The sequence below is a fragment of the Eulemur rufifrons genome, chromosome 14, assembly GCF_041146395.1.
Source record: "Eulemur rufifrons isolate Redbay chromosome 14, OSU_ERuf_1, whole genome shotgun sequence".
NCBI classification, from domain to species: Eukaryota; Metazoa; Chordata; class Mammalia; order Primates; family Lemuridae; genus Eulemur; species Eulemur rufifrons.
In genome coordinates, this window is record NC_090996.1 from 22,545,574 (window position 1) to 22,570,010 (window position 24,437).

At 44.4% G+C, this 24,437-nt stretch overlaps 1 protein-coding gene across 1 annotated transcript; it reads left to right on the forward strand.

The window, feature by feature from the left end:
* The first annotated feature begins 2,515 nt into the window (after positions 1–2,515).
* ZP2 (zona pellucida glycoprotein 2) lies at positions 2,516–13,680 on the forward strand. Its single transcript, XM_069485689.1, has 18 exons — positions 2,516–2,577; positions 2,668–2,756; positions 3,515–3,598; positions 4,007–4,101; positions 5,696–5,848; positions 6,621–6,665; positions 6,812–6,976; positions 7,715–7,811; positions 7,910–8,091; positions 9,180–9,303; positions 10,148–10,335; positions 10,416–10,507; positions 10,629–10,753; positions 10,914–11,103; positions 11,957–12,092; positions 12,166–12,262; positions 12,573–12,683; positions 13,541–13,680. Exons 1-18 carry the CDS (start codon positions 2,516–2,518, stop codon positions 13,678–13,680), a joined length of 2,175 nt encoding a protein of 724 aa, XP_069341790.1.
* The last annotated feature ends 10,757 nt before the right edge of the window (positions 13,681–24,437 follow it).

Genomic DNA, 24,437 nt, shown 5'->3' on the forward strand with positions numbered 1-24,437 from the left:
CACGGTCTGGGGGGAGGAGCGAACCTGGGGCAGGGTGTCCCAACCCGGAGGAAGCTGAACAAGCACATTAACCTATTACCTCTCTGCCCACCTCCTTAACAGGTCTCTGAACCTTGCATCCATGCTCCTTCCTCTAATGTTCTCGCATCATCGTCTTCACCATTGTGGTAACAAATTACCTTCATATTTGTAGAAAAGGTGCCACTTTTTGGAGCTACGCTTAGAAGGAGAAACTATTGATATTGTGCTTCTGCTGTGAAATGAAATCCTTTTACCATCTTGTAAATTAAAAATAAAATCCTAAGCCTCCCTGTGGACTGAACCAAGGGGACCCCAGAAAAACTTTAAAACTCCTTAAAACTGAGTTCCTGGCCATGAAGAGAAGGAAGGTCAGACACACCTCATACTCTCTCTTTTTTGGAGTTTAGATACAAAAATTGGCCAACATTAATGTTAAAACAGAGACCATAAGACTGGCAAAAACAGACTCTTTGTGGCAATAAGATACTAAATTACTAACAGGACCTAAGGCCATCCAAGGCAAAGGTTAAATCACACCTGCAGACCATCAATTTGCTTAAGGATCACTTGAGTCTCTACATTGTGGCTTGTCTCTGATTAACAGACTTCCTTAACTTAAAACATTCCGAGCCTTTAGACAAAGCTTGATTTCCTTAACCACTTGCAAATCAAAGAATCTTTGAACCCATGTATAACCTGTAAGCTCCCACTTCAAGATGTCCTGCCTTTTCAGGCCAAACCAATGTATATCTTCCATGTATTGATTTATGATTTTACCTACAATTCCTGTCTCCCTAAAATGTATGAAACCAAACTGTAAACTAATTGCTTTGGGACCACTTAAGTCTTCTTGGGTACGGGTCCAGACCAACGGTCACTCTTGTTCAGCTCAGAATAAACTTCTTTAAATTATTTTACACAGCTCATTTTTTTTTCCATTAACAATCTCCATCCCCCAAAACCTGCTTATTTGTATTTTCTCCCTCTTCCCGATTTCACTGGGATAGCATCTAATTAACTTCCGCAAATCACTGGCACCCATTCATTTTCTCACCTCCCTCCCTCCAGGTATTTGCCAGATTTTCCTGATCATAAGTATTGCCTGTGGTGCTTGTTGAGCAGACATTACATAGGCTCCTCCCCTGGAGAATTGAATTCAGCAGCTTTTGGGTGGGACCCAGGAATCTGTGATATTAATGAGAGACCCATGTGATCCTTTTTGATCAAGGAAGTCGGGGAAACACTCCTCTAACCTACAATGGTATTTCAGACACCTCAAGTTCCACCACAAAGGCAACACATGAATCAACACTATTTGCAAATGCTGCCCGCTACTTGTGCAGAGTTTGAGCATTATATTCACCCGTTATGGAACATGGGCTGCAGACGTCTAGGCATCTCAGAGAGCCATGAGGGATGTTGAAAAGATATGCTTATCAGGTCTCAGGAAATCTGAGTTCTCAACCTGGCCTTGACACTCAGTTTTCAAAGCAACTTGGGCAAGTCGCTTTGCTTCAGTGTCCCCATCTGTAAACTCCCAAGTGCTGCACAATATGACATTCTTATTTGGATCACTACTCCCTGTGACCCAGAAATTCTACTTCTAGGAATGTATCCTGAGGGTTAGCCAAGGAAATGTATAAGAAATTTCATTATTATCTTTTATACTGATGAAAAATTAGAAGCCAGCTTAATGCCCATAATTAAGGAATGGTTAAATAGACACTGACTTAACATTGAATACCATGCAACCTTAAAAATGGTAACGGAGAGCTTTATGTTTGATGTGAAAATGTCTATGACATGTTGTAAAGTGGTAATAGCAGGTTACAAAACAGTATTTAAACTTTGCTCTTGGCTTTTTTTTTTTAATTGTATGTGGCATTTGTAGAAATGCCTGTAAAGTTGCTTACCTAAATATTAATAGTGGCGAGATTATGGGTGACTTTTAGATTTTCTCTGTCTCTTTCTGTAATTGTATTTTTTTGCAGTAAGCTTAAACTTTTATACTTGGGTGTCAATAATGTTTCATCCATTTTTTTAAAGATACTTCATGCACGTTGCCAGGGCAACATCCACAATAGGCAGCAGACTAGAGCTTATTTTAAAAAAAGGTTTAATGGTGTGAACAAGACATGTTCTTTCCTTGATAAAGCCTACAATCCTTTTTTGCTCTACATTGGAGTTGTAAATATTTTGTCCAAAAGAGCCTAATTTTTCCCAAAGTTATGGGAAAACACCAATTCACTCAGCTGGAGTCGATTTCAGGGAGTTCGGATTTTATGCCTGGCCCACAGAAGCAGCTGGCAGAATACCCAAGGCAGGTGTCAGGAAGGACAGATGCTACTTCCTTCCCAAATCCCTCCCTCAGCTGGGAGGCTGGGAGAAGATTCAGGTGCCCCAGTGGGAGAGGGCAGGGTCACAGCCGGCTTCCTGCTATAAAAGCACAGAACAGCCCACTCTCTCTCCGGGTGATTTGGTAGTGTGATCTGCCATGGCGCACAGGCAGAGAGGAGATTCTGGGAGTCCTCCAAGCTGGTTCCATCCAGGCTGGAGGTGAGTAATTCTGGGAGGAGAGGGAGAGGACGTGATGGTCCTGCTTGCTTAAGTTCATTCTCCTTAACTCTCTCCCCCATCATTTTCCAGCATCTACAGGTCGATTTATCTCTTCTTCGCCCTTGTGACTTCGGTGAACTCCATAGATATCTCTCAGCTGGTGAATCCTACCTTCCCAGGTGTGTCTCTTGGGTGCGGGAAGCCCCCTTAGCTGAGAGAACAGGTTGCAGCTCGAGTGCCTAGCTGGTCAGGAAACACAGGCCTGGCTCAGACAACCTCCACTCACCCTCTTCCTTACCTTGATCAAGTCTCTGGGCCTTCCCAGTATCGATCTATGGGCTTGCTATGGCAGCTAAATGAGAGAATTAAAAAAGACAACTGCATTCTTTCCAGTCTTTGACTGCCTCTAGTTTTATGGCATCCACAGAACAGCAAACCACCCATCTCTAGGAGCAGCAATCTCTAAACACAAACTCATGGCTTTTTAAAAAAAACATAACAGGCAGAACTGGAACTGTTCACTATTACTGAGCCAGAGGTGGCAGAGTGGCAGATCATGGGCAGAACTTAGTCTAAAAACATGTCCTTGGGCTTACCCAGGACTCTTAACTTTAATTTGCAGAGCCTGTTGACCAAGCTTTTGTTCAGTTCTTCATAGACCTATCTCCATTGGCTCCACTGTCAAGGTTCTGACTTGGCTTCTACAGATGTAATCCAGGCTTCAGGAAGCCCTTACTGCTCCTGGTGCACTGCATTGTAGTTGTTTGCCTTTCTCACCCATTTGTGAGCTCACTAAGAGTAGGGGACCATTCTTGCCTTGCTCATCTGGCATCCTTCCCTGATGTCCATTGGAGAGGAGAGGTCTCTCCATACACTTCTGTAGGAGTTGTGCCTTGTATGGCTCAAAAAGACCCAAAATGCTGCTTTTGCTCTCCAGGAACTGTCATTTGTGATGAGAATGGAATAACAGTGGAGTTTCCAAGCAGTCTTGGTGCCAAGAAATGGCACGCATCTGTGGTGGGTAGGTAGCATGTGTTATCTCTTAGTCCTAAATGGCAGACAGCCCCCAGCTCAGGGCCAGTGCCATGTATCTGGTGAGCAGAGCACCTGAACTCCTGCAGCAACTGACATCCGACTTCTACAATGCCCTGTGTGTGTGTGGGGGGGGGGGGGGGGGCTGTCCCTGATTTGCATGATGCCACCGAGAGCATGAGACCTATCTTTCCTTGAAAGTGTATCTTCTGAGGATCTCTGGGAAATTTGTGGCCATGAGTCACAGCATCTCAAAGCTTGAGCCATGTCACCCAGCTGAGTCAAGTGAAGTAACTGAAGCACCTTAGAAATAGATTGGCAGTCTTGATGCTGGGGCTGACTGTCACTGAAGTGTGCTTTCTCAGCCATCCTGTCTAACAGGCTCTGGTTTCTGTAGATCCCCTTGGTGTTGAAATGCTGAACTGTGCTTATGTCCTGGACCCAGAGAAGCTCACCCTGAGGGCCCCATATGGTAACTGCACCAAGAGAGTGGTAAGTAATTGCTTTGAGGAGTGACTTGGGAAGCATATAGTAACCTAACAGTGACTGGTCTTAGACATGGTGGCTGAGAATTTAGGCTTTGTGATAGAGCAGCGGTTCTCAAACACGGTTGGGAGGGGGCTGTCTCTTTTTCTTTTTCCTGTCTAGAGGACACTTAGCAGTGTCTGGAGACACTCTTGGTGTTGTCACAACTGGGAAGAGGGCACCTAGTGGGTATAAGCCAATACTGCAGAGAACCATCATTGCCCAGGCTGCCCCCATAACACAGAACTATCAGGTCTGAAATGTCAGTGTCTAGGCTGAGAAACCCTTGTGCTCAAGTGTTTGAGCCCTGACTCTCACACTACCTAATCTCACATGATCTCAAGCAAGTTGCTTAACCTCTTGGACTCTCTATTTGCTCATTGGAAAATAAGGATAATGGTGCCTTCTCCACAGAGTCACTGAAGAGTAAGAGTCTCACACAGATGAAGACTGGGCACAGAAGCTGGACACAAGTGCCCAAACATGAGCTATTAAGATCTGTAACTGTGAGATGGAAGGCTACTTTGGTGCCAGGAAATAGAGAACATCTATCCTGCCTAAACAGGTGTTAGAAGGCAAACAGCAGCTAAGCAATAACAGTATTGCCCAATCAGGTTATTAGGAGCAATAAAAGCAACCTAAGCGGAGGTTCTCAAGCTTTACTGTGCACAGAATCACCTGGGGAACTTGACTAGTTGATAACATAGGTCTGGGCTGATCTCTGGGAATCTGCATGGTTAACAGGCTATGCCATCTGATTCTGATGCAAATCTACAGACTGACCATTGAGAAGATACTTTCTTAGACCCTGTTCTGTAAACAAGCTTGAACTGTGAGTCAGTTGGTCTAAGGCCCTTTGTGACTGACCAATAAAATAATCACATGCTCTTTGTGATTCTCCAGTAATTAAACTTTCTCTTTCTAAAGATCTTCCCAACTTTAGGGGGCTCAGATTTGCATTCCCTTAGACCAAGGATCTGTAAACCACAAGCTGTGGATGGTCATATCTAGTCCAGGGCCTTCTTCAGTGGTCCTTGAACTAAGTACGGCTTTTACACTTTCATAGTTCTCCTATAGAAATACAGGTTGTATATGACCCACAGTCTAATAGTTACTAACGCTTAATAGAAAAAGGTTGGCTGACCCCTGCTTTGAATTGAGTTTCCTGAGGTCAGAGGTAACAGCAAAGATGGCTCTGCCCAGCACAATGGTAGTTACCCAGGTGCTCGGTAAGTATTTGAGTAACTTGGGTAGAAGCCCCATACCAACCCCATTCAACCAGGACCGTGATAACCAGACATAAAGTTAGGTAAGAGGTAGGTAAATTGAACTCTAATTCCTAATGCTAGAACTTTTCTGTCAACATGAGCCTTTGCTAAGATTTCACAAAGGGCTATCTAGAGTCTCCTGGTACAGGAATGGGTATCAGGAATACTCACAGGAATGAAGATCATTCGTATCACAAGGATTTTGCCTCTTAAGTGGGTCAGGTGTTTTCTGGCATCCCCTTTCCCACTGAGGTGCCAGCACTTACTGTTCTTACTGTGCTATTCACACACAGCATGGTGGGCACCAGATGACCATCAGATTCGAGAACAGCAGTGCTGCTTCAAGACATGGGGCTGTCAAGTATCAGTTCTTCTGTCCAGCTATGCAAGTAGAAGAGACTCCTGGGGTTTCAGCATCTACAATCTGCCAGAAGGACTCCATGTCTGTGAGTGAAACGGGCTGACTACTTGGAGGATATAGCTATTTCAGGGGGAATATGGTATTCTAGACAGAGGTGGGCTTAGAAATTGGACCATAACTTAATCCTCTACTCACTACTTATTTGCTATGACTATGGTTGAGTTTCTCAACTACCCTGAGGCTTTGTTTCCAAGTCCAAAGTGACAAAACAATACTTCCTAGGATGTCTCTAAGAATTGACTAAAGGTATATACAGTACTTAGCACATCATGCCTGGCAATGGAAGGGGCTCCATTGGTAGCTATAATCACATTAGTAATTGACAAACTGAATATCGACCATGTTCTAAGCCCTACCCCAGATGCTGAAATACAACAAATGAGCAAAACAGCCCAATCACATTCTTCACGGAACTTAGTCTAATACAGCTAATGTTCACAAGAGATAACTAAAAGTAACACTGATATCAAAGTAACACCACAACAATGGAATTGCATGGCTTAATATGGTGCTTGACTTCTATAGACATGGTAAAAGATCTTAAGTTTAAGAACCCAGTGTCTGAACCTACAACTAGAAGGGATCCTGGGTCTTCCAATCATCTTTTAGTGTCAGAAGTTCAAAGAGATGAAATGACATCTAAGGGCACAGTTAGTATCCATGACTAGTCCTGTGATTTTCCTACTGCATCCCACAACCAGGCTTCGTAGTGTGAGCCACGTACAGGCAGGTGGCATGACTCTAGAAACTTTCTCTTCCAAATCAAAGCCTCACGTCACTATTCGTTTTTCTTCCAGTTTTCCTTGCCACGGGTTTTCACTGGCTTAGCTGATGAGAACGAGGTATGAAAGTAACTTTTAAAGCTACAGACTTTTATTAACCTTTTCCATTAAAATGTAACATTACCTTTAACCCAATAAAACATTAGACTACAATATAGTCTTGGTTACATTAGCACCAGCCCTCTAAACAAAGCTCTTAACTTTAGGATCCCAGCGTTCAGATGGGATGGAGCGTTGAGGTTGGTGATGGGCCAAAAGCCATAACTCTGTCCCTGCCTGAGGCCATGAAGGAAGGCTTTGGTCTCCTGATCGACAACCACAAGATGACCTTCTACGTGCCATTCAATGCCACTGGAGTGACTCACTATATGGTAGGTGTAGAAGCTTCTTTGTGCCACCACCAGGGCACAGGCCAGTGTTCCTAAATCCAAACATGCATTCAACCGTGTCTCCAAATTCATAATATAACTCATTCAAATATCTTAATGCTCACAATTTGCCAAGTACTTCAGGGTACTAAAAATATAATGGTAAACAAAATAAACATGGTCCTTATCTCAATCTCTTCTTTCCCATAGACTTAAATCTACAGCACAACAGAACAGCTATACTCCTGAAAATCTTCCTAAAGTGTTTGGGTTATCATTGTTCCATATTTTTGTCTCACAGTAGTATTGGTGCTTTACAGGCCAACAGTCAAGACACTACATCAAATGAACTAATGTGTTAAAGTACTTGGGACAGGTCCTGGGACATAAGTGCTTAAACATCAGCCATTTAATAAAAATGGTCCTATTTCACACTAAACAGATTGAGTTTCATAAACATTCTCTAGCTGCTGATACTGTAAAATGGTCAAGCATTCGGCCAGCTCTTTTTCTACTTAAAAATAACAGCCACAGGTGATATCCATAGACAGCACTAATCCTCAAGGTCTTAGAGGGGACAAGACTGTGACTAGAGCACCTCCAGAATAATAACTGGACAAAATGCCTGAGTTCTACTTGCATCAAAATGGTATACAATACTAGAATATATGCTTGCCCTGACAATGCTTATTGGTTCAAGATTCAAGTAAACCAATATCTTTGCAAATGCTGTTCCCCCAGCAAGGCAACAGTCATCTCTACATGGTGTCTCTGAAACTTACATTTGTATCTCCTGGGCAGAAGGTAATCTTCTCTTCACAAGCTATTTGTGCAACAGGTAAGGCCCCAGGTTAGCTGCAACTTCAGTTGTGGGAGACATTGTTCTGGGCGCTTAATCGAGGCTGGTAATGGGCATTCTGTTGATCATTATTCCAGATCCTGTGACCTGTAATGCCACACACATGACTGTCACCATACCAGAGTTTCCTGGGAAGCTGAAGTCTGTGAACTTTGAAAAGAGGAACATCGCTGTGAGCCAGTTGCATGACAATGGGATTGACATAGAAACAACAAATGGCTTGAGGTTGCATTTCAGCAAAACTCTTCTCAAAATGAAAGTATGTTCCATTGTCAACCATTGAACTCTACAAAATCCTGACTTGAAGTGTACTCTTGTGGGTAATCCTGATATAGCAGGTGATTTGCTCACAAACACTAATGCTAGGATAACAGATTCAAACTCTAGAAGGCCTCACTTGATCATCTGGCACAAGTGAATTTTAAAATAAGTTCGGCCAGGCACAGTGGCTCATGCCTATAATCCTAGCACTCTGGGAGACCAAGGTGGGAGGATCGTTTGAGCTTAGGAGTCCAAGACCAGCAAGAGTGAGACCCCGTCTCTACTGAAAAAATAGGAAGAAATTAGCTGGACAACTAAATATATATAGAAAAAATTAGCTGGGCATGGTGGCTCATGCCTGTAGTCCCAGCTTGGGAGGCTGAGGCAGAAGGATTGCTTAAGTCCAGGAGTTTGAGGTTGCTGTGAGCTAGGCTGACGCCACGGCACTCTAGCCTAGGCAACAGAGTGAGACTCCGTCTCAAAAAAAAAAATAAATAATAATAATGAAGTTAACTTTCTAACACCAAGCCTCTCTAACCTCTGCAATGGAAGCTTGAGTTTTTCTAGGTTCACTGAAGTACAAACTACTTGTCCAATATCTAGAGATGAACCTTTGCTATATACTCTAACAACAGGACAGTTGATCTAAACAAGAGTCCTATACTGTCCTCATTGAGGCTACTCTTGACTAGAATTGTCAGGGCCACCAGAGTAATCTTATGCTGGTATGTGTTTTACAATAGCATTTTGTAATAACATCAGTGAGTCCTTTTGAGTTGGATTTGGCTTGGCAGGGTACTCCACTATTCTTCGGAATTTGATCTGTTAACCCATGCTCTACTGCCTAGTGCAAAGGGTGTGCAGTACCAGGTATACTTCAGGGCATGAGTTTAAAGCAATAAATTTCCTGCCTGCGGAAGCATCCTGATCTAGAGAAGTGACAAGGTCTCACTTATTCTGGCTTAAAGGGGAAACCAGACAAGTCTGCAGTGGGACCTACAGATATTCAATAGACTTCCTTCCTGCCTCCCTGTGACTCAGCCCCAGACAGGTTGTGGCTGCTACTTGACATTCTTCTCATTTCAGTTCTCCGAAAAATGCCTACTTGATCAGTTCTACTTACCATCACTCATACTGACCTTCTACCTCCGAGAGACGGTATCCATGGCGATCTATCCCGAGTGTCCCTGTGAGTCACCAGTTTCTTTAGGTAAAGATCTTTTAATCACTTCCTATCTCTACCTGGGCTCTTGTGCATATGGGAAAACAGGAGTTCTGATTTAATGTATTGCTTATGGTTTGAAGAAATTAAAGACTTCTCATATCAGAAACATCAGTCTAACTGCTAGAATGAGGTGCTGTAATGCTTTCAAAACAATCACTATAACTGTTCCATGTCTAAGTAACCTGGATATTTTGGATTAGGGCCCTAAGCCCACCATCTAGGTAAGAGTGCTCAAACTTCTAATTAGAGAGAATACGAAAGTTTAAGAGACTCTTCCCCGCCACCCCAAAAAACTCCTACAAATTCCCAAAAGGAATACAGAATACGTATTTCCTCTCCAGTATTGCCTCTGCCCTGTGTTTCCGACTATCCTCTAATCTGTATCAGGCCAAACCACATAGGAAACATTACTTCCTGCCTCAGTTTCCCCCAAAACCACTCAGGGTTTGTGAGTACTGAAAGAAGGGACACAAGAACACAGGCACTATATACTTAAAGCCACATTAAGTCTTATCTTAAGCCACATGAGCCCCTCATCAGGGTTTCTCACTGGTCTTACCCTATATGGTACTTCTTTCCATGTCTCCTGGGTCTGTCCTTGGAGGGGAAAAAAAATCCTTCTGTCCTCTCATACAGAGCAGCTTAACTGTTTCAGCTTCCCTTGTAACTCAAGCTGCTTATCAGGCTATTTTCTCAAACAAAAACCTAAGACAAATTTTGGTGCCTCCTGTTGAGTTAGAATTTTTCCCTCATAACACTTCAAGGTTGGCAGATAACAGTATCACATAGCAGGCAAACTTTTTTTCTCTAAACCTTCACTTCTGCCTAGTTACAGATGAGCTGTGCACCCAGGATGGGTTTATGGACTTCAAGGTCTACAGCCACCAAACAAAACCAGCTCTCAACTTGGCTACCCTCAGGGTGGGAAACTCATCCTGCCAACCTGTCTTCAAGGCTCAGTCTGGAAGGCTGGTACAGTTTCACATACCCCTGAACGGATGTGGAACGAGATATAAGGTTAGTACTGGCACGTGGGAAGAGGTTAAGCCTCATCTTTGAAATAACTCTGTTAATCCATTTACTCTGACATTTCTTAGTTTGAAGATGACAAAGTCGTCTATGAAAACGAAATACATGCTCTCTGGACAGATCTTCCTCCAAGCACAATATCCAGAGATAGTGAGTTCAGGTGTGATGCAACTGCTACTTGACTACTTAGGCTCTGTTTAAATTCAAGCAATTTATTAATCTAAAATTCTTTGTACTCCCCCCACCCCAACACACACACACACACAAACACACTCTTACAGGATGACAGTGAAGTGCTCTTACAGCAGGGATGACAACCTACTAAACTTCAGTGTCGAAAGTCTTCCTCCCCCAGTGGCCTCAGTGAAGCCAGGTCCACTTGCCTTGATCCTGCAGACCTACCCAGGTGAGATGCTGCAGCCTAAGAAACTTGCTTAAATACTTCTGGGGACCATTCCCTGAAACAAGCTTTTTGATGCTGCCAGACTAATGGAGCAGTAGCGACCTGTGAGCATATGCTAGCCATCAACTACTTGAATACTGAAGAGGTGTCCATTCCGTTTCAGATAAATCCTACCAACAACCTTATGGGGACAACGAGTACCCTATAGAGAAATACCTCCGCCAACCAATTTACATGGAAGTAAGAGTCCTTAACAGGGATGACCCCAACATCAAGCTGGTCTTAGATGACTGCTGGGCAACGTCCACTGCAGACCCAGACTCCATCCCCCAGTGGAACATTGTCGTGGATGGGTAGGTACTTTCTGCACCATAAGGCTGCCCAGCTAATATGTCAGAACTTGCCTATGACAGAGTAAATCCTCTCGGGCTTCAGAAAAGCAGTCACAAAGCAAGACTAAGTGGTAGCACTGGGATTAGAATACTTAATTGAGCCGTTTAACATAAAACCCAAGTGCTATGATGCTCTGAGACTTACTACCCACTTGTAGAGGTTTATTTTCACAGCTCTGCAGTGTCTTCTCCAGGGGTCTGCACCTGGACAGAACTGCACCTTAACTTTCTTGAAGCCGTGGCAGCCTAAGCCCTTAATCTGCATGTACATTCCTGCCTGAGGACCACGGAAAGCCAGTGCACTCACATGGCTCACTCCTTCACCTCACTAAAGACTTGCTCCAGTGCCCAGCTTTCCCATGAGGCCTACCCTGACTCAACTTACCACTTACCCTGGTCTAAGTCTTTTTTTCCTTGGTACTTACCACCTAGCCTATGTTCTTCATAGAATCACCCCTGCTGGCACACATCATCACAAAATGGCAGAAGGTCTTTTCTGTCACCAACACACACTGCCTGGGACATGATAGGCGCTCATGTGGAAATAAGCCAGTGTCCTCTGGAGTGATACATACAACTTGTACCTCTTCAATGAGTTTAGTTGGCAAACAAATACTTTTCTACATAGTAGAGAAATACAATTAGCATGTACAATTTATGACTTTATGGGCATTAGGTCAGGTAAGGAGTTTAAGTAAAACAAAGGTATTAATACTAGTAGATACAGCAGTAGTCATAACTGAACTTGGACAAGCACTGACCTTGACTCTGGGGTGCATGTGACTGACATCCCTCCCTGGTGTATACCTTCTAGCTGTGAATATAACCTGGACAACTACCAAACCACCTTCCATCCAGTTGGTTCCACTGTGACCCATCCTGGTCACTACCAGAGGTTTGATGTGAAGACCTTTGCCTTTGTCTCAGAAGCCCAGGAGCCCTTTAGCCTGGTAGGTGATTAAGAAATCACCTGGGGCAGTTCGAATGTCAGTGCACCGGTTCCACCTACTCTTCTGTCTCCAGGTCTACTTCCACTGTAGCGCCTTAATCTGCAATCAACTCGCTCCTGACTCCCCTCTGTGTTCTGTGACTTGTCCTGTATCATCTAGGCGCAGGCGAGGTAAAGACTTCAAATCCTTGTTTCTGTGAGTCTTTAAAGCAAGACTCAACTTTTCAGAACTAAAGATCTCATGGATAGGTGTCAATTCTTAGTCTTAAGAGCTGCAGAAATGCCTTGTTGGCTTAGTCTGCCTTACCCATATACGTCTGAGATGGCAGGTTCTTTAGTTCTATAGATAGCAAATCCATCCCATTTTTATATAGTAAAACTTGACTTCTCCTGCAAAGGCAGGTAAAACTACAAGAAGGAACAGGTTATTCCATGAAGCTTCTGCTTCTAAATCAACACACCTCTCGAACTCCTATTCCAGAGGTCAAACACAAACTTATGTCTCCAGCCACAGGGCCCACTGAGGAAGAGAAAATGACAGTCAGCCTCCCAGGACCCATTCTCCTGTTGTCAGATGGCTCATCATTCAGAGGTATGGACATAAAGCCTGAGGTTCTTCCTGGATTCAGATTCTTAGCTTTTCATGCCAAGAGTTTACTATGTATTAATAACACATGCTCATGGTAAATCTAAGCAACAGAAGAATAAGTGTCTCTCTTTTCAGAGACAGGCTTCTGTAACATCTCCTATGTACCCTTCCAGAAATCACTAATGTAATAGGATCACATATTCTACCTACTGATCTATAACTTGTTCTTTTACTTCTTTTGGCCACCTTATCAATACAAAGAGACCTACCCTCAGTTAACAGCTGTGTAGGATTCTACATTGCTCTTAGTCATGATCCTCATTTGTAGACATCTAAGTTACTTCTAGTTTTATCCTTAATGCCATATTGGAATCCTCTAAAATCTGACTATATAAGAAATTTATGATATATTTCTGATAGGATTGATCAGAAGGCATGTGCATCTAAATTGCTACTGCCAAACTTAAATTTATATTTGATCATGTTCCTGTTATCCTCTCATATCCTTACCCCAGATAGTCTTAATCTGTGAGATCACACACTCAGGGGGATGGCTAAGCATATCTGTTAGCATCAGGATGTTGTGTGAAATAGGCTGAGACTAAGGTCCTTTTCAGACGTCAGCCCATCTGACCTGGGACTGGTAAAAGCAAGTGGCCACAGTGAGGAGAAGAGGGGGAGTAGAGCAGGGGAGGCCAGCCCACGAGGTGAGGCTACTCCCTGTTGCAAACTTCCCAAACAAGCCCCTGGAGGTTTAACTTCATCTCTTTCTCTGGGGAGCCTCAATATGTAAGGCTTCAACTTACCTTTGATTTAACCATACTCTGATCTTAAGACTTGAATGTCTGCTTCCTTTCCAGATGTTGTAGACTCCAAAGGGCACGGGACTGCTGGAGATGCTGCTTCTAAAGCAGTGGTTGCCATGGCTGTCATAGCAGGTGTGGTGGCAACCCTGGGTTTTGTCAGTTACCTGCTCAAGAAAACCATGTTAAATCACTAACTAGACTTCTAAATAAAGCAGTTGACATGAGCCTCTTGTCTATGTCCTTATTAAGGTTTGAGGGTGTGGAAGAACTTTCAGTCCTTCTGCAGAGCAGATGCGGCACCTATCCACAAGCCTCTGGGCAGTCAGGGGTGGGGAACCTGTAGCACTGGGGCCACATGTGGCCTTCTGGATCCTTGAGTGTGGCCATTTGACTGAATCCAAATATCACAGAATAAATCCGGTTAATGAAGAGATTTGTTCTGTGAAGTTTGAATTTGGTCAAGGAGCTGCACTTGGATCTGAGGCCCACATGTTGCAGGTCCTCCCCCCCCCCCGCCCCTGCATGTGGACACAGACAGGGAGATTTGATCTCATTGCTTCCTGTCATTTGGCTTCTCCTGACCCCTCACCCTGTGCCTGCATCCTCTGGCACTCACAGTGAAGTACTGAATGTAGCAGATGGCTGGCTACAGCCTACCTATGGGGGTACACTTCTACCCCCGCCACTCACGCAGGATGGGGGCAGGAAGCCACCTCTGGTCACCGGCATAATTTCTCTCATGGGGAAAGGAGACCAGATGTATTTCCAAGAAAGTAAGCTATCCTACTTCAAAGTGGCTCCTAACTCAAATTAGTCAAGTAGACAACTTAACTTTCCCCGAGAGCTGAAAAGGATTTAGTACCGTTCTCCCCTGTAGTGCTAATCTAATTAAAGACCAGTAATCCCCTTGGGGAGGGAAAGGAATACCATAAGGTGCCAGCTTCTTTAGGTACGATTACAACATTCCAGCATCAAGACTTCAGAGGTGAACCTGAGCCTGGAGTGTCACTCTCCACTCCCTGCACTTGCTCACTACCACCCTGAGGCCCCCTTCCTGAAGGTGCCCAGTCTTACCCTATCACATCATGAATGTGACCAGTGTCTGCCTCATGCTGGACCTCGATCTCTAACAGATCATCTTCAAGACATCTAGCATAGAAACGAATTCACTTATATTCTTTGTGTTGTCTCTCATCTTAAAAGCATTTACGAGTCAGTGAAATGGGAAAATTCCACTACTCTATGGCCTTAAGCACATAGATTTAACCCAGACTTTCTCATACACTGCTACATTCCCACCACAGCTCATTCCTCCCAATAATTCTGTGTTTAGCTTATCCAAACCAAAGATAATCTTAGATTTGGATCTAAACTAGATTTTTTTTTTTTGCAAGGAAAATGATTTTAAATCTCTACACATGGGGTGAGATAGAGACCTATGAAAGTCTCCAGTGTTAGGACTTTCACTTCACCTTGAAGCTAAGGAGAGAATATGGTGTGTACTTGGCCATCTTGTGGTAGACTGTGGGTCTCTACTATTGAGTTCTTCTAACCTCTTTCAACTTACCTCTTTCCAAATCCTTTTGCTAGATTTTTAGGTGGGTGAAACTCAACTCTGGTGTGGGGGGAAAAAAGAAACTGTACTTCTGTTGTGTGGAAGGTCTGGAATTTCAGAGTAATAGGGTCAAAAGCTCAAGTTGTCTCACCAAGACCATTCTTTTGACCTCGATTTATGAGGGTATACAGCATTACTCTGCTAATGAAAAAGTAAGAAATGGTCTCAGATTGAAATTTTTCTGTAACTTTATCATGTTATCATTGCACATTACAACTGGAAGTAAAACTCATGTGCTGTACTTCGTGGCATTTTTTTAAATGGCTGCTTAGGTGACTTCCTGACCCTGTGTGGTAAGCTGAATAATGACACCTACCCCCATGTCTACATCCTAATCCCTAGAGTCTGTGAATACTGTTACCTTTGCATGGTAACATGGACTTTGTAGATGTGATTAAGGGTCTTCCTGGTGAGATCATCCAGGTTGGGCCAATCACAAGGGTCCTTATAAAACAGGCAGGAGGGTCAGTCAGATGGATCGATGGAAGCAGAAGTTGCAGGAATGATCCAGGGCCACAAGGCTGGGAACACTGGCAGCCTCTGGTAGAGGAACAGGCAAAGAAACAGATTCTCCCCGGGCACCCCCAGGAGGAGCTCTGCTGTACCCCTTGAGACTTCTGACCTCCAGAAGTGTAAGATTATCTGTTTTATTAATATGCCATTAAGTTTGTGTTAATTTGTTACAGCTACAATAGGAAACTAATACACTCTCTAATGAGTCACTACCCACAATTTGAAAAACACTTTGCTAAAAATGCCCACTTTACAGATGAGCAACTTGAGCCCTAGAGTGGGTTGTCCAGGATGTCACAGGCTCTTGATCAGGGAGCTAGGATCTCTCATCTGCAATTTGGTCCAATTAGAGGCCAGGATCAAAGTCACCTGGGCCTCAAGGCTGCCCCACAGCATGACTTGGTTCTGATGTGTTTGCCACAAATGCTAAAGCAGAGCTTTAAGAGCAGAAAGCCAAACTGGCGTGGAGCAGCTGCTGGGATGAACACTTGTTGCCATGGTATCCTGGAACGAGTATAACGAGCAGTTGATTAAAGTCGTGTTTGAAACTTCTGAAAGTACACATCCACTTCATATGGGGGAGGCAGCCTACTCAGACAGGAACCCTGTGGGAAGAGAGTCGAGCTCAAATCCTACAAGGCTGCTGCTTCATCAACACCAGTGCTTGCAATCTCCCTCATCAGGTAGTGATGGGCTGTAACTGTAACACAGGTGCCAGGTGTAGAACAAAAGGACTTCGGGATTCTGACACTCCTTAGGGCAGTTCCAATGGTGGAGGTTGCAAAGGGTGGGAATGGATCTGTGTGCCCTGGGAAGCCAACTGTAATGTCCCCTTCTCCCCTGCCCTGTTCTGCTGCTTCAGGCAGTTCTGTGGGATGCACAGGTCTCCAGAACAAGAGCTGGATTGGATTCTGGATCTACACCCTCCTAGCTGTGTGGCCTTGGGCAGACAGAACAATCTGAGCTTGTTTCCACATCTGTAAAATGAGAATACAGCCTCCTTTGGAAGCCTGCGAGGCTTCAATGAGATAATCGTTGTATTGGTGTATGTGCTGTATCAGAGCATCTAAACACCAAAATAACAGCACTGTTCTAAGAGTTCTGAATAAAACCTCAGGTAATTTTATGAACAATAACTGTAGGTTGGATAAAGTTATGTGCTAGACCAGAGGTTCTTAATCAGATACATAATTTATAACTTGCCCTGTCCCCACCTACTAAACTAGAATCTGTAAGAAGTGAAGTCTGGACAGACAGTGCAGGGCTTGATCAAAAGGGATCTTCTTGCCCTTTCTTTTCTCTTCTCTCCTCATCCCCTTCTTTCCTGCCCAGAGAACCTGGACTTTGTTCAAGCATGGCACAGCATACCCTTAGGGCAGTGGTCCCCAACCTTTCTGGCACCAGGGACTGGTTTCATAGAAGACAATTTTTCCACGGATTGGTGGGGTGGGGAGGGATGGTTTCAGGATGATTCAAGTGCATTACATTTATTGTGCACTTTTTTCCTGTTATTACTACATTGTAATATACAAGGAAATAATTATACAACTCACCATAGTGCATGATCTAATGCTGCCACTGATCTGACAGGAGGCAGAGCTCAGGCGGTGATGCAGAGCGATGGGAAACAGCTGCAAATACAGATGAAGCTTTTGCATGGCACCTGCCACTCACCTGCTGTGTGGCCCGGTTCCTAACAGGCCCAGGGGTTGGGGACTGCAGCCCTAGGGGATGTATCCTGATTGGCCTAAGATAATCAAGATAAAGCCCTACTTCCCTTGTCAGAGTTTTGTCCAGAGGTGGCCATGTGTTCAATGAGCTTTAAGTGGAAATCAGGAGGTAAGGGCTTCTTTTTCTTCATTTCAAAAAAAGGTATATACAATCAGCCCCTTTTGTACCTGCTTTTGGATGTGGTTATGTGACACCATGATTCCTCGACCTGTGGCTGCCATTTTGTGACTATAAGGAAACAAACCTAAAGATACTGTGAGAGTTATGGGGGAAAAACATGGAAAGCCTAAATCCTGGATGATTTCATTGTGTTCCCTGAGTCAGCCCTGGAACCACTTGCCTCTGGATTTCATGTTTAGTGAGAGGTTAAGGGTTCTTATTTTTTTAAGGGAGGCATTTTGTTTCTTGTAGGTAAAAGCATCCAAACTGATTGAGGCTTAAAGAAACTTTAGTTTTAAAATAAAATCTATGGTGATAGTTTGCATCTGTAAAAACATATCAAGTTACATGTAAGCTTTTCTTTGAATTAATAGCCAAATTTGTACAAACCAAAACTAAGAGTAACTTTGGGTGACAAATTTATTTTGCTTTGGCTCCTTCAAAGCCCAAGAGGACCAAAGTCTGGTTGTGTTCATCTTTGAATTCCCAATGGTACTCCTGCAAAAGAGGTGATCTGACTAAAACTGTAGTACGAAGAAGCTTGATTCAAAGCAGACAGTTTAGTCCCTTACCTCTCACCCACACTTAGGGATCCTCTTCCTTGACTTCTGTGCCAGGGTTAGAGGGGCAGGGAAGACGCCATGAAGTGAGCACCAGATGTAGGAGACGGGGGTTCTAGCTCCAGCGCTGCAGACTTACAGTGTGGCCTTGAGTAAGCAGCTTTCCCTCTCTGGGCCTCAGGTTTGCCAACTACAGAAGGAGAGGGTTGCTACTTACCTTGCTACTCAAGGTGTGGTTGGCGGAAGGCTTTGCCTGGGAGCTGGTAAGCAATACAGAAACTCTGCTGCAGACCTGTGGACTCAGAATCCGCCTTTCACAGGCTCCCTGTACGTTTGCACATTCAAGTTCAAAAAGCCTGATACTTCTTCCAGCCCTCAGCGCTAGTGAGTCTCTGCTGAGCCAGCTTCAGATGGCCTGCGTTTGAGCGCCCTCTGCTGGCGCAGAGATGAAACACTTCCTTTAGGACACTTCGATTTCCTTCTGATGGTTTTTTTTTTAACAGTTTCCAGATGGGGCTTGAAGGTCCGGCACAAGAGCTCCAAACAGGGCATAGGGAATACTAGTGCATGTGCTGGGCCTTGAGTTTCCTCCTGAGTTTGGAAAGCGCAATGACGTCTACTGCTGGAGCACAGGCCCAGAGTGTGCCCTCTTCAGCATGGATGGCCAACTCCCGGCTCCCATGGGACACACAAGTCCATCCTCCCAATGTCTTGTTCTTGTCACTTCTGCTTTAACAAAAAAGGCAGCAGGAGAGGAACCATGCCTGGACCGGGAGGCTGATAACCAGGTGCTGTGGCTTAATCACTAGCTATAGCTCTGAGAACTTGGACAGGTGACTCAACCTGGTTAGCTGTTTCCTCTTCTTTCATTGGAACCAAGAGTAGGGGATGGGAGCAAGAGCAGAATAACTTCTCTGACTGTTATCATACATCGAGGATGGTAACTGATATGAAAGCTCTTTGAAAACTTGAACTATTTTTACAAATGTAAAGGTGTGTTTCCCCGATGCCACTAGCATCAGGGACAGACCTGGCCAATTCCAGCCCCACCCCAGACCAGCTCCGCCATTGCTCAGTCTAATTCTCTTAATTCTCATTATTTGTCAAGATCAGGGTTTTTCAGCCTTGGCACTATTGACATTTGGGCCCTCATTATTCTTGGTTATGGGGGGCTGTCGTGTGCTTGGTAAGAAGGTGAGCAGCATCTCTGGCCTCTACCCCTTAGATGCCAGCAGCAGCCCCCACAAGCAGTGGTGACAATCAAAAATGCCTGCAGACACGCCAGTGTCAATGCCAAATATCCCCCAGGGGTGGAGGGGGGAGGCAGTTACCCCCAGTTGGGAACTACTGCTCCAGATTTAATCTTCTCAGACTTTCTAATCAACAAAAAAATAGTGTTCAGGAGCTTCTGTGAATGAGGCCTGGGCTACCTGAAGTGGAAGATAAGACTTTGTCTCCACCCCCAGGGCACTAACAAGAGATGGGGCTGGATGGGAGGGGAGGGAGGAAGGTCCAATATAAGGGACCAATAGCAAACAAGAGATCTAGCCAAACAAAGGTATAATATTTCCAACATTCTGTGGCACTTGCATAATTTGGAGATCACTTGCCTTGGTCTCCCAGTGGCTCAGGGGTTGGACGGCATTCTCACTGGAGCGAGGAGATCACAGGACAGAGAGGTTGTTACCTGCTCAGTGGAGAAACAGTGTGCATGAATGAGACACGACGTCATGGAGGGATGAGCCTTGAGTTGGATCGTGGAAGGTGGGAATGTTTCAAGATGGGAGGTGCGGAAGGGGGATAGTTTCAGCATCACTGATTTTCAACTTTTCCACCATGCAAGATGGATGATATTCAACCACAATGACACATCCAAAAAGCCTACCTTATTTGGATGCAATCCCTCTCCCTTCCTTTCCCCCAAAAAGGCAAAGAAAGTACTTCAATAATTCATAATTGTCACAACTCTTACCAAACACCCAGGGAGTGTGTGTGCACATGCTCATACACGTGTAATTCCTAAGGGTATGTGTGTGCATGTGCACACGTGTTTTGCAGGGTGCAGTGACACAGATAAGAGAATGCAGGTTATTCTCAAATTCCACCTCTTCTTTCTAGCTCCACCTTTTCTCTCCTACTCAAGGAAACACATCAGAATATAAATGAAAGTACTGTTTAGTCATCCTCAACCTTATGAGGTTGAGGTTTCTTGTAGGTAAAAGCATCCAAACTGACTGAGGCTTAAAGAACCTTTAGTTTTAAAATAAAATCTATGGTGATAATTTGCATCTGTAAAAACATACCAAGTTACATGTAGGCTTTTCTTTGAATTAATAGCCAAATTTGTATAAACCAAAACTAAGAGTACCTTTGGCTGACAAATTTATTTTGCTTCGGCTCCCTCAAAGCCCAAGATGACCAAAGTCTAACTCACACCTGATCATGCCACGCCTGGCTGTCATGACTTCTGGGCTGGGACCTACTGTTCTATGCAGAGTAAGACAATAGAAGCCACACAGAGACTGTGCTATTACGGGCAAAACCTTAAGGGGAGCCAACCCATTTGCATTTCATTCTATGCAACTGGAGATCCCTGGAGTTACTCCACACAACAGCAAAGGTCACAGGTACTGTCACCACAACATATATTGCGGAATGGGACTAACATTTGACAGCACACTAATTACTAGAGTGGCTTCTGCAGTCAGGCAAACTGGGTTTGAATCCCACTTCTAATTCTATGTGCTCTTGGGCAATTTAACTTCTCAATCTTTCAGCTTCCTAATCTCTAAAGTGGGTAGTAGTGAGGACTGACTGGAAACATGATGTGTACAGGGCTTAAAATATTAATAGCACCCAACACATGGCAAATGCTCAAAAACAAACAAACAAAAACCCTGGACTTACTAACGAATTAACATTATGACTGTATAAGGTCACAGTGTTCACACTCTGGGGATTAATTACCTTCCCAATGAGCCCCACATTGGGCTGTGTCTAAAAGGCCAATGATACCTTTTTAGTAACCTAGCCTTAAGCCCTTAATGGTCGTCCACAGCTTGGTTAACAATAGGCCTTTTACATGTTCCTGTTTCACTCAGTTTTAAGTGATTCATGCAGCCATGCATTTTGATAACTCGTCTTCATGGGCGTATTCTGTGGCAGGCAGTGTGCTGGGATTCTGTACCTTATTTCACTCCATCTCACTGGCCTTTGCCCACGCAGTGTAAAGAACGGGGCCTGAATTAATAACTTCATTTCAAAGCCTTCATTTAGATGCCACATTTCTTGGTTGAATCGGGTGAGTCATTTTGAGTCTTGGTTTCATCTCTAAAATCCAGGGGCTAATGGAACATAAAAAATGAGAAGCAAGCAGGAGAAGTTTGTGATTGGTCTTTGATCATGGATTGATCCACGAGAGGAAAGAGTTAGCACTTTTAAGTGCCTTGGGAAAGCACTTTGTACTTGGCAGAGTTTGAAGCAAGGGTGTTTATGGGATCCAAAAAAATGTTTTGAAACAATCTTTTGGCTACTCTGTGGAGAGCGTCCCACAAAGGGCTGTGTAAAGCTTTCAGTGTAGAAAATACTCCCAGACCTGTATCCACAGCCTGGGCCTGCTCTCTGAGCCAACTGTCTACTTGACACGTCCTCTTGGTGTCAAAAAGGCCTTTATGACTTGGAATTTTCACACAGCCTCCATCTCAGAAAATAGTGCTTAGGCATAGAGAAGTGTGGTGCTTTGGCACACTGAGCATTTTTTAATTAAAGGAAATTGGAAGGCCCTAGAAGATGCCTCAGAATCAAGGACTTTCTAACCTCTTGTTTCTTCCAGGGAGGGGCTCTCTCTGGAAGTTCCCTTGTCTGAGGAAAACTTCTTCCAAAAGACGCAATTGTCTGAAGCCCCCTCTTCCTAGGAATTTCATCAAATAACCAGAAAGGATTAACCACTGGAGAAGAGACTAAAAGTTGTCACCATGCCCAGACTTTTTTAACTATTGAGGGCAGCTTCAACACACAAGAGACTTTATCTGCATAATAGGCAACCTTTGTTCAAAATGCAGTTCCGCCCCTCACCTTTCAGTGACTTGTCCCATTCAGTTTCTAAAGAAAATCACTTACAAACTATTGGCTGCTCTTTGGGCCCATTCAATTCCTCTAAAAATCACTTATAATCCCTCAAAATTGCCTACAATTCGCCCACCTTCCAATATGTAAGTTTCAGCCATCAGGCCTTCCTGTGAGTCTCAGATCTGTGGGACTCCCATGTCCAAGTGCGTATTAGTAAATTTGTATGCCTTTTCTCTGTTTATGTCTGTTGTCAGTTCATTTTAGTGAACCTTCAGAGGGTGGAGGGGAAGCTTGGCCTTCTTTGCCCCTACACTAGTGTCACCATCCACCCACTGGCTCAAGCTAAAAATCTAGGTGCCAACTTTGTGTCCACCTTTCCTTCTCCAACATCACCAAATGCTGCTGGCTCTCCAAATGAGAAAGGTCTTCATTACCTCTGTCACAGTGTAAATTTTAAGCCACAACCAGCCTCTGCTGTGGGCCTCTGTAGACCTCCTAACTGGCCTTCCTACTCCCAATGCATTGGCTGTCATTTCATGAACCTGAGTCTGATCACATCACTCCCATGTGAGATTCTTCATTGTCTTCCCTTTGCTCTTGGTGTAAACTTCTTACCTATGGGGTCTTGCAAAATGAGCTCCTCCCTCTCCTCCATTTACCCTTTGCTCACCAGGCCCAGCCACAATGACATCATTTCTTTTCCTTAAACACATTAAGCTCCTTTCAGTTTCTGGGTCTTTGGGCCGCTGTGCCCTCTGCCAGGAACACCCTCTCTGCAGCGCTTGGACTGGCAGCAACTTCTCATTCTTTAGTCAAAGAAAAGAAATCCCTGATCACTGTGGCTAAAGTGGGCTCTCCCAGTTACTTATCACCCTTTTACTTTTCTTCAATGACCTTATCACAGTGTAATATTTTGTTTACTTTTTGCAGTGAGTAGACAGGTGGAGCCCATGATGCTCATCTGTGGTTTGCATGCCCCTGTGTGATCCCCTCCTCGTGAGCATAACTGTTCCTATTGACTTGCTTCTTTTTTTTTTTTTGAGACAGAGTCTCACTTTGTTGCCCAGGCTAGAGTGAGTGCCGTGGTGTTAGCCTAGCTCACAGCAACCTCAAACTCCTGGGCTCAAGCGATCCTCCTGCCTCAGCCTCCCGAGTAGCTGGGACTACAGGCATGCGCCACTATGCCCGGCTAACTTTTTCTATATATATATTTTTAGTTGTCCATATATAATTTCTTTCTATTTTTAGTAGAGACGGGGTCTCGCTCTTGCTCAGGCTGGTCTCGAACTCCTGACCTTGAGCGATCCACCCGCCTCGGCCTCCCAGAGTGCTAGGATTACAGGCGTGAGCCACCGCGCCCGGCCGACTTGCTTCTAACCAACAGAATACAGAAAAAGTGGCAGGATGTATGTGATTACACATACATGATTATGTTGCCTAAGAATGTAATGTCCATCTTGCTAAGAGGCTCTCTCCCTTGGTGGTTTTGAAGAAGCAAACTGCCACACTGTGAACTGCCACAGGGAGAGGGACATGTAGTACAGACCTGAGTGCTTCAGTCCTGCAGCCAGCTGGAAGCTGCTAATGGCCATGTGAGCTTGGAATCTTGGTCCTTCCCCAGTTAAACCTTAAAGGAGAACCCAGCCCTGGCAACGCTGTGGTCACAGTCTTGCAAAGGATTCAGTCAAGCTGTGCCTGGACCCCTAACACGCAGAAAATGTGAGACAACAAATGCGTGCTCTTTTAAGCTGATAGTTGGTGGCAAATTGTTACACAGCAACAGATAACTATTAATAATACTCTTAAGTGACTCCTGTATTAAAAAGTAAACTTCAGGAGTGAGACCAGGGACTTACCTACTCTTCATTATCAAAGCTGCAGAACCCAGCTGGGGAGATAGCTGGGAGATGGCATAGGTAGATAACATCAGACACTTGCATGAAGGAAAGAAACATTCAGTAAACAGTAATTCTTAATAGCTCCATGGTATTGGCAGGAATAGGCAGTTCTTGTTCTCTACTGGAGATGAATCTACCCTTAGTCTCAGTATGGTGAATGTCACGGGATGCAGAAAAGCTTCAGTACCAAACTAACGCCTTTGAGCCCCACTGTGGCAAGTAGCATTTGTTTTTGTACAGCAAACATTTCATTTTCTTCTGACACTCCTTTGGGAGCCTGCTCCCATCTCTCTGCACCACAGCATCCCCCATCAGATGGAACCCAAGGGGCCGACCTCTCCCTTCCCCGGGTCGTGAAAGGACACACGTCCCAACCCTGCCTGGTCAGCATATTCCATCCTTCTGGC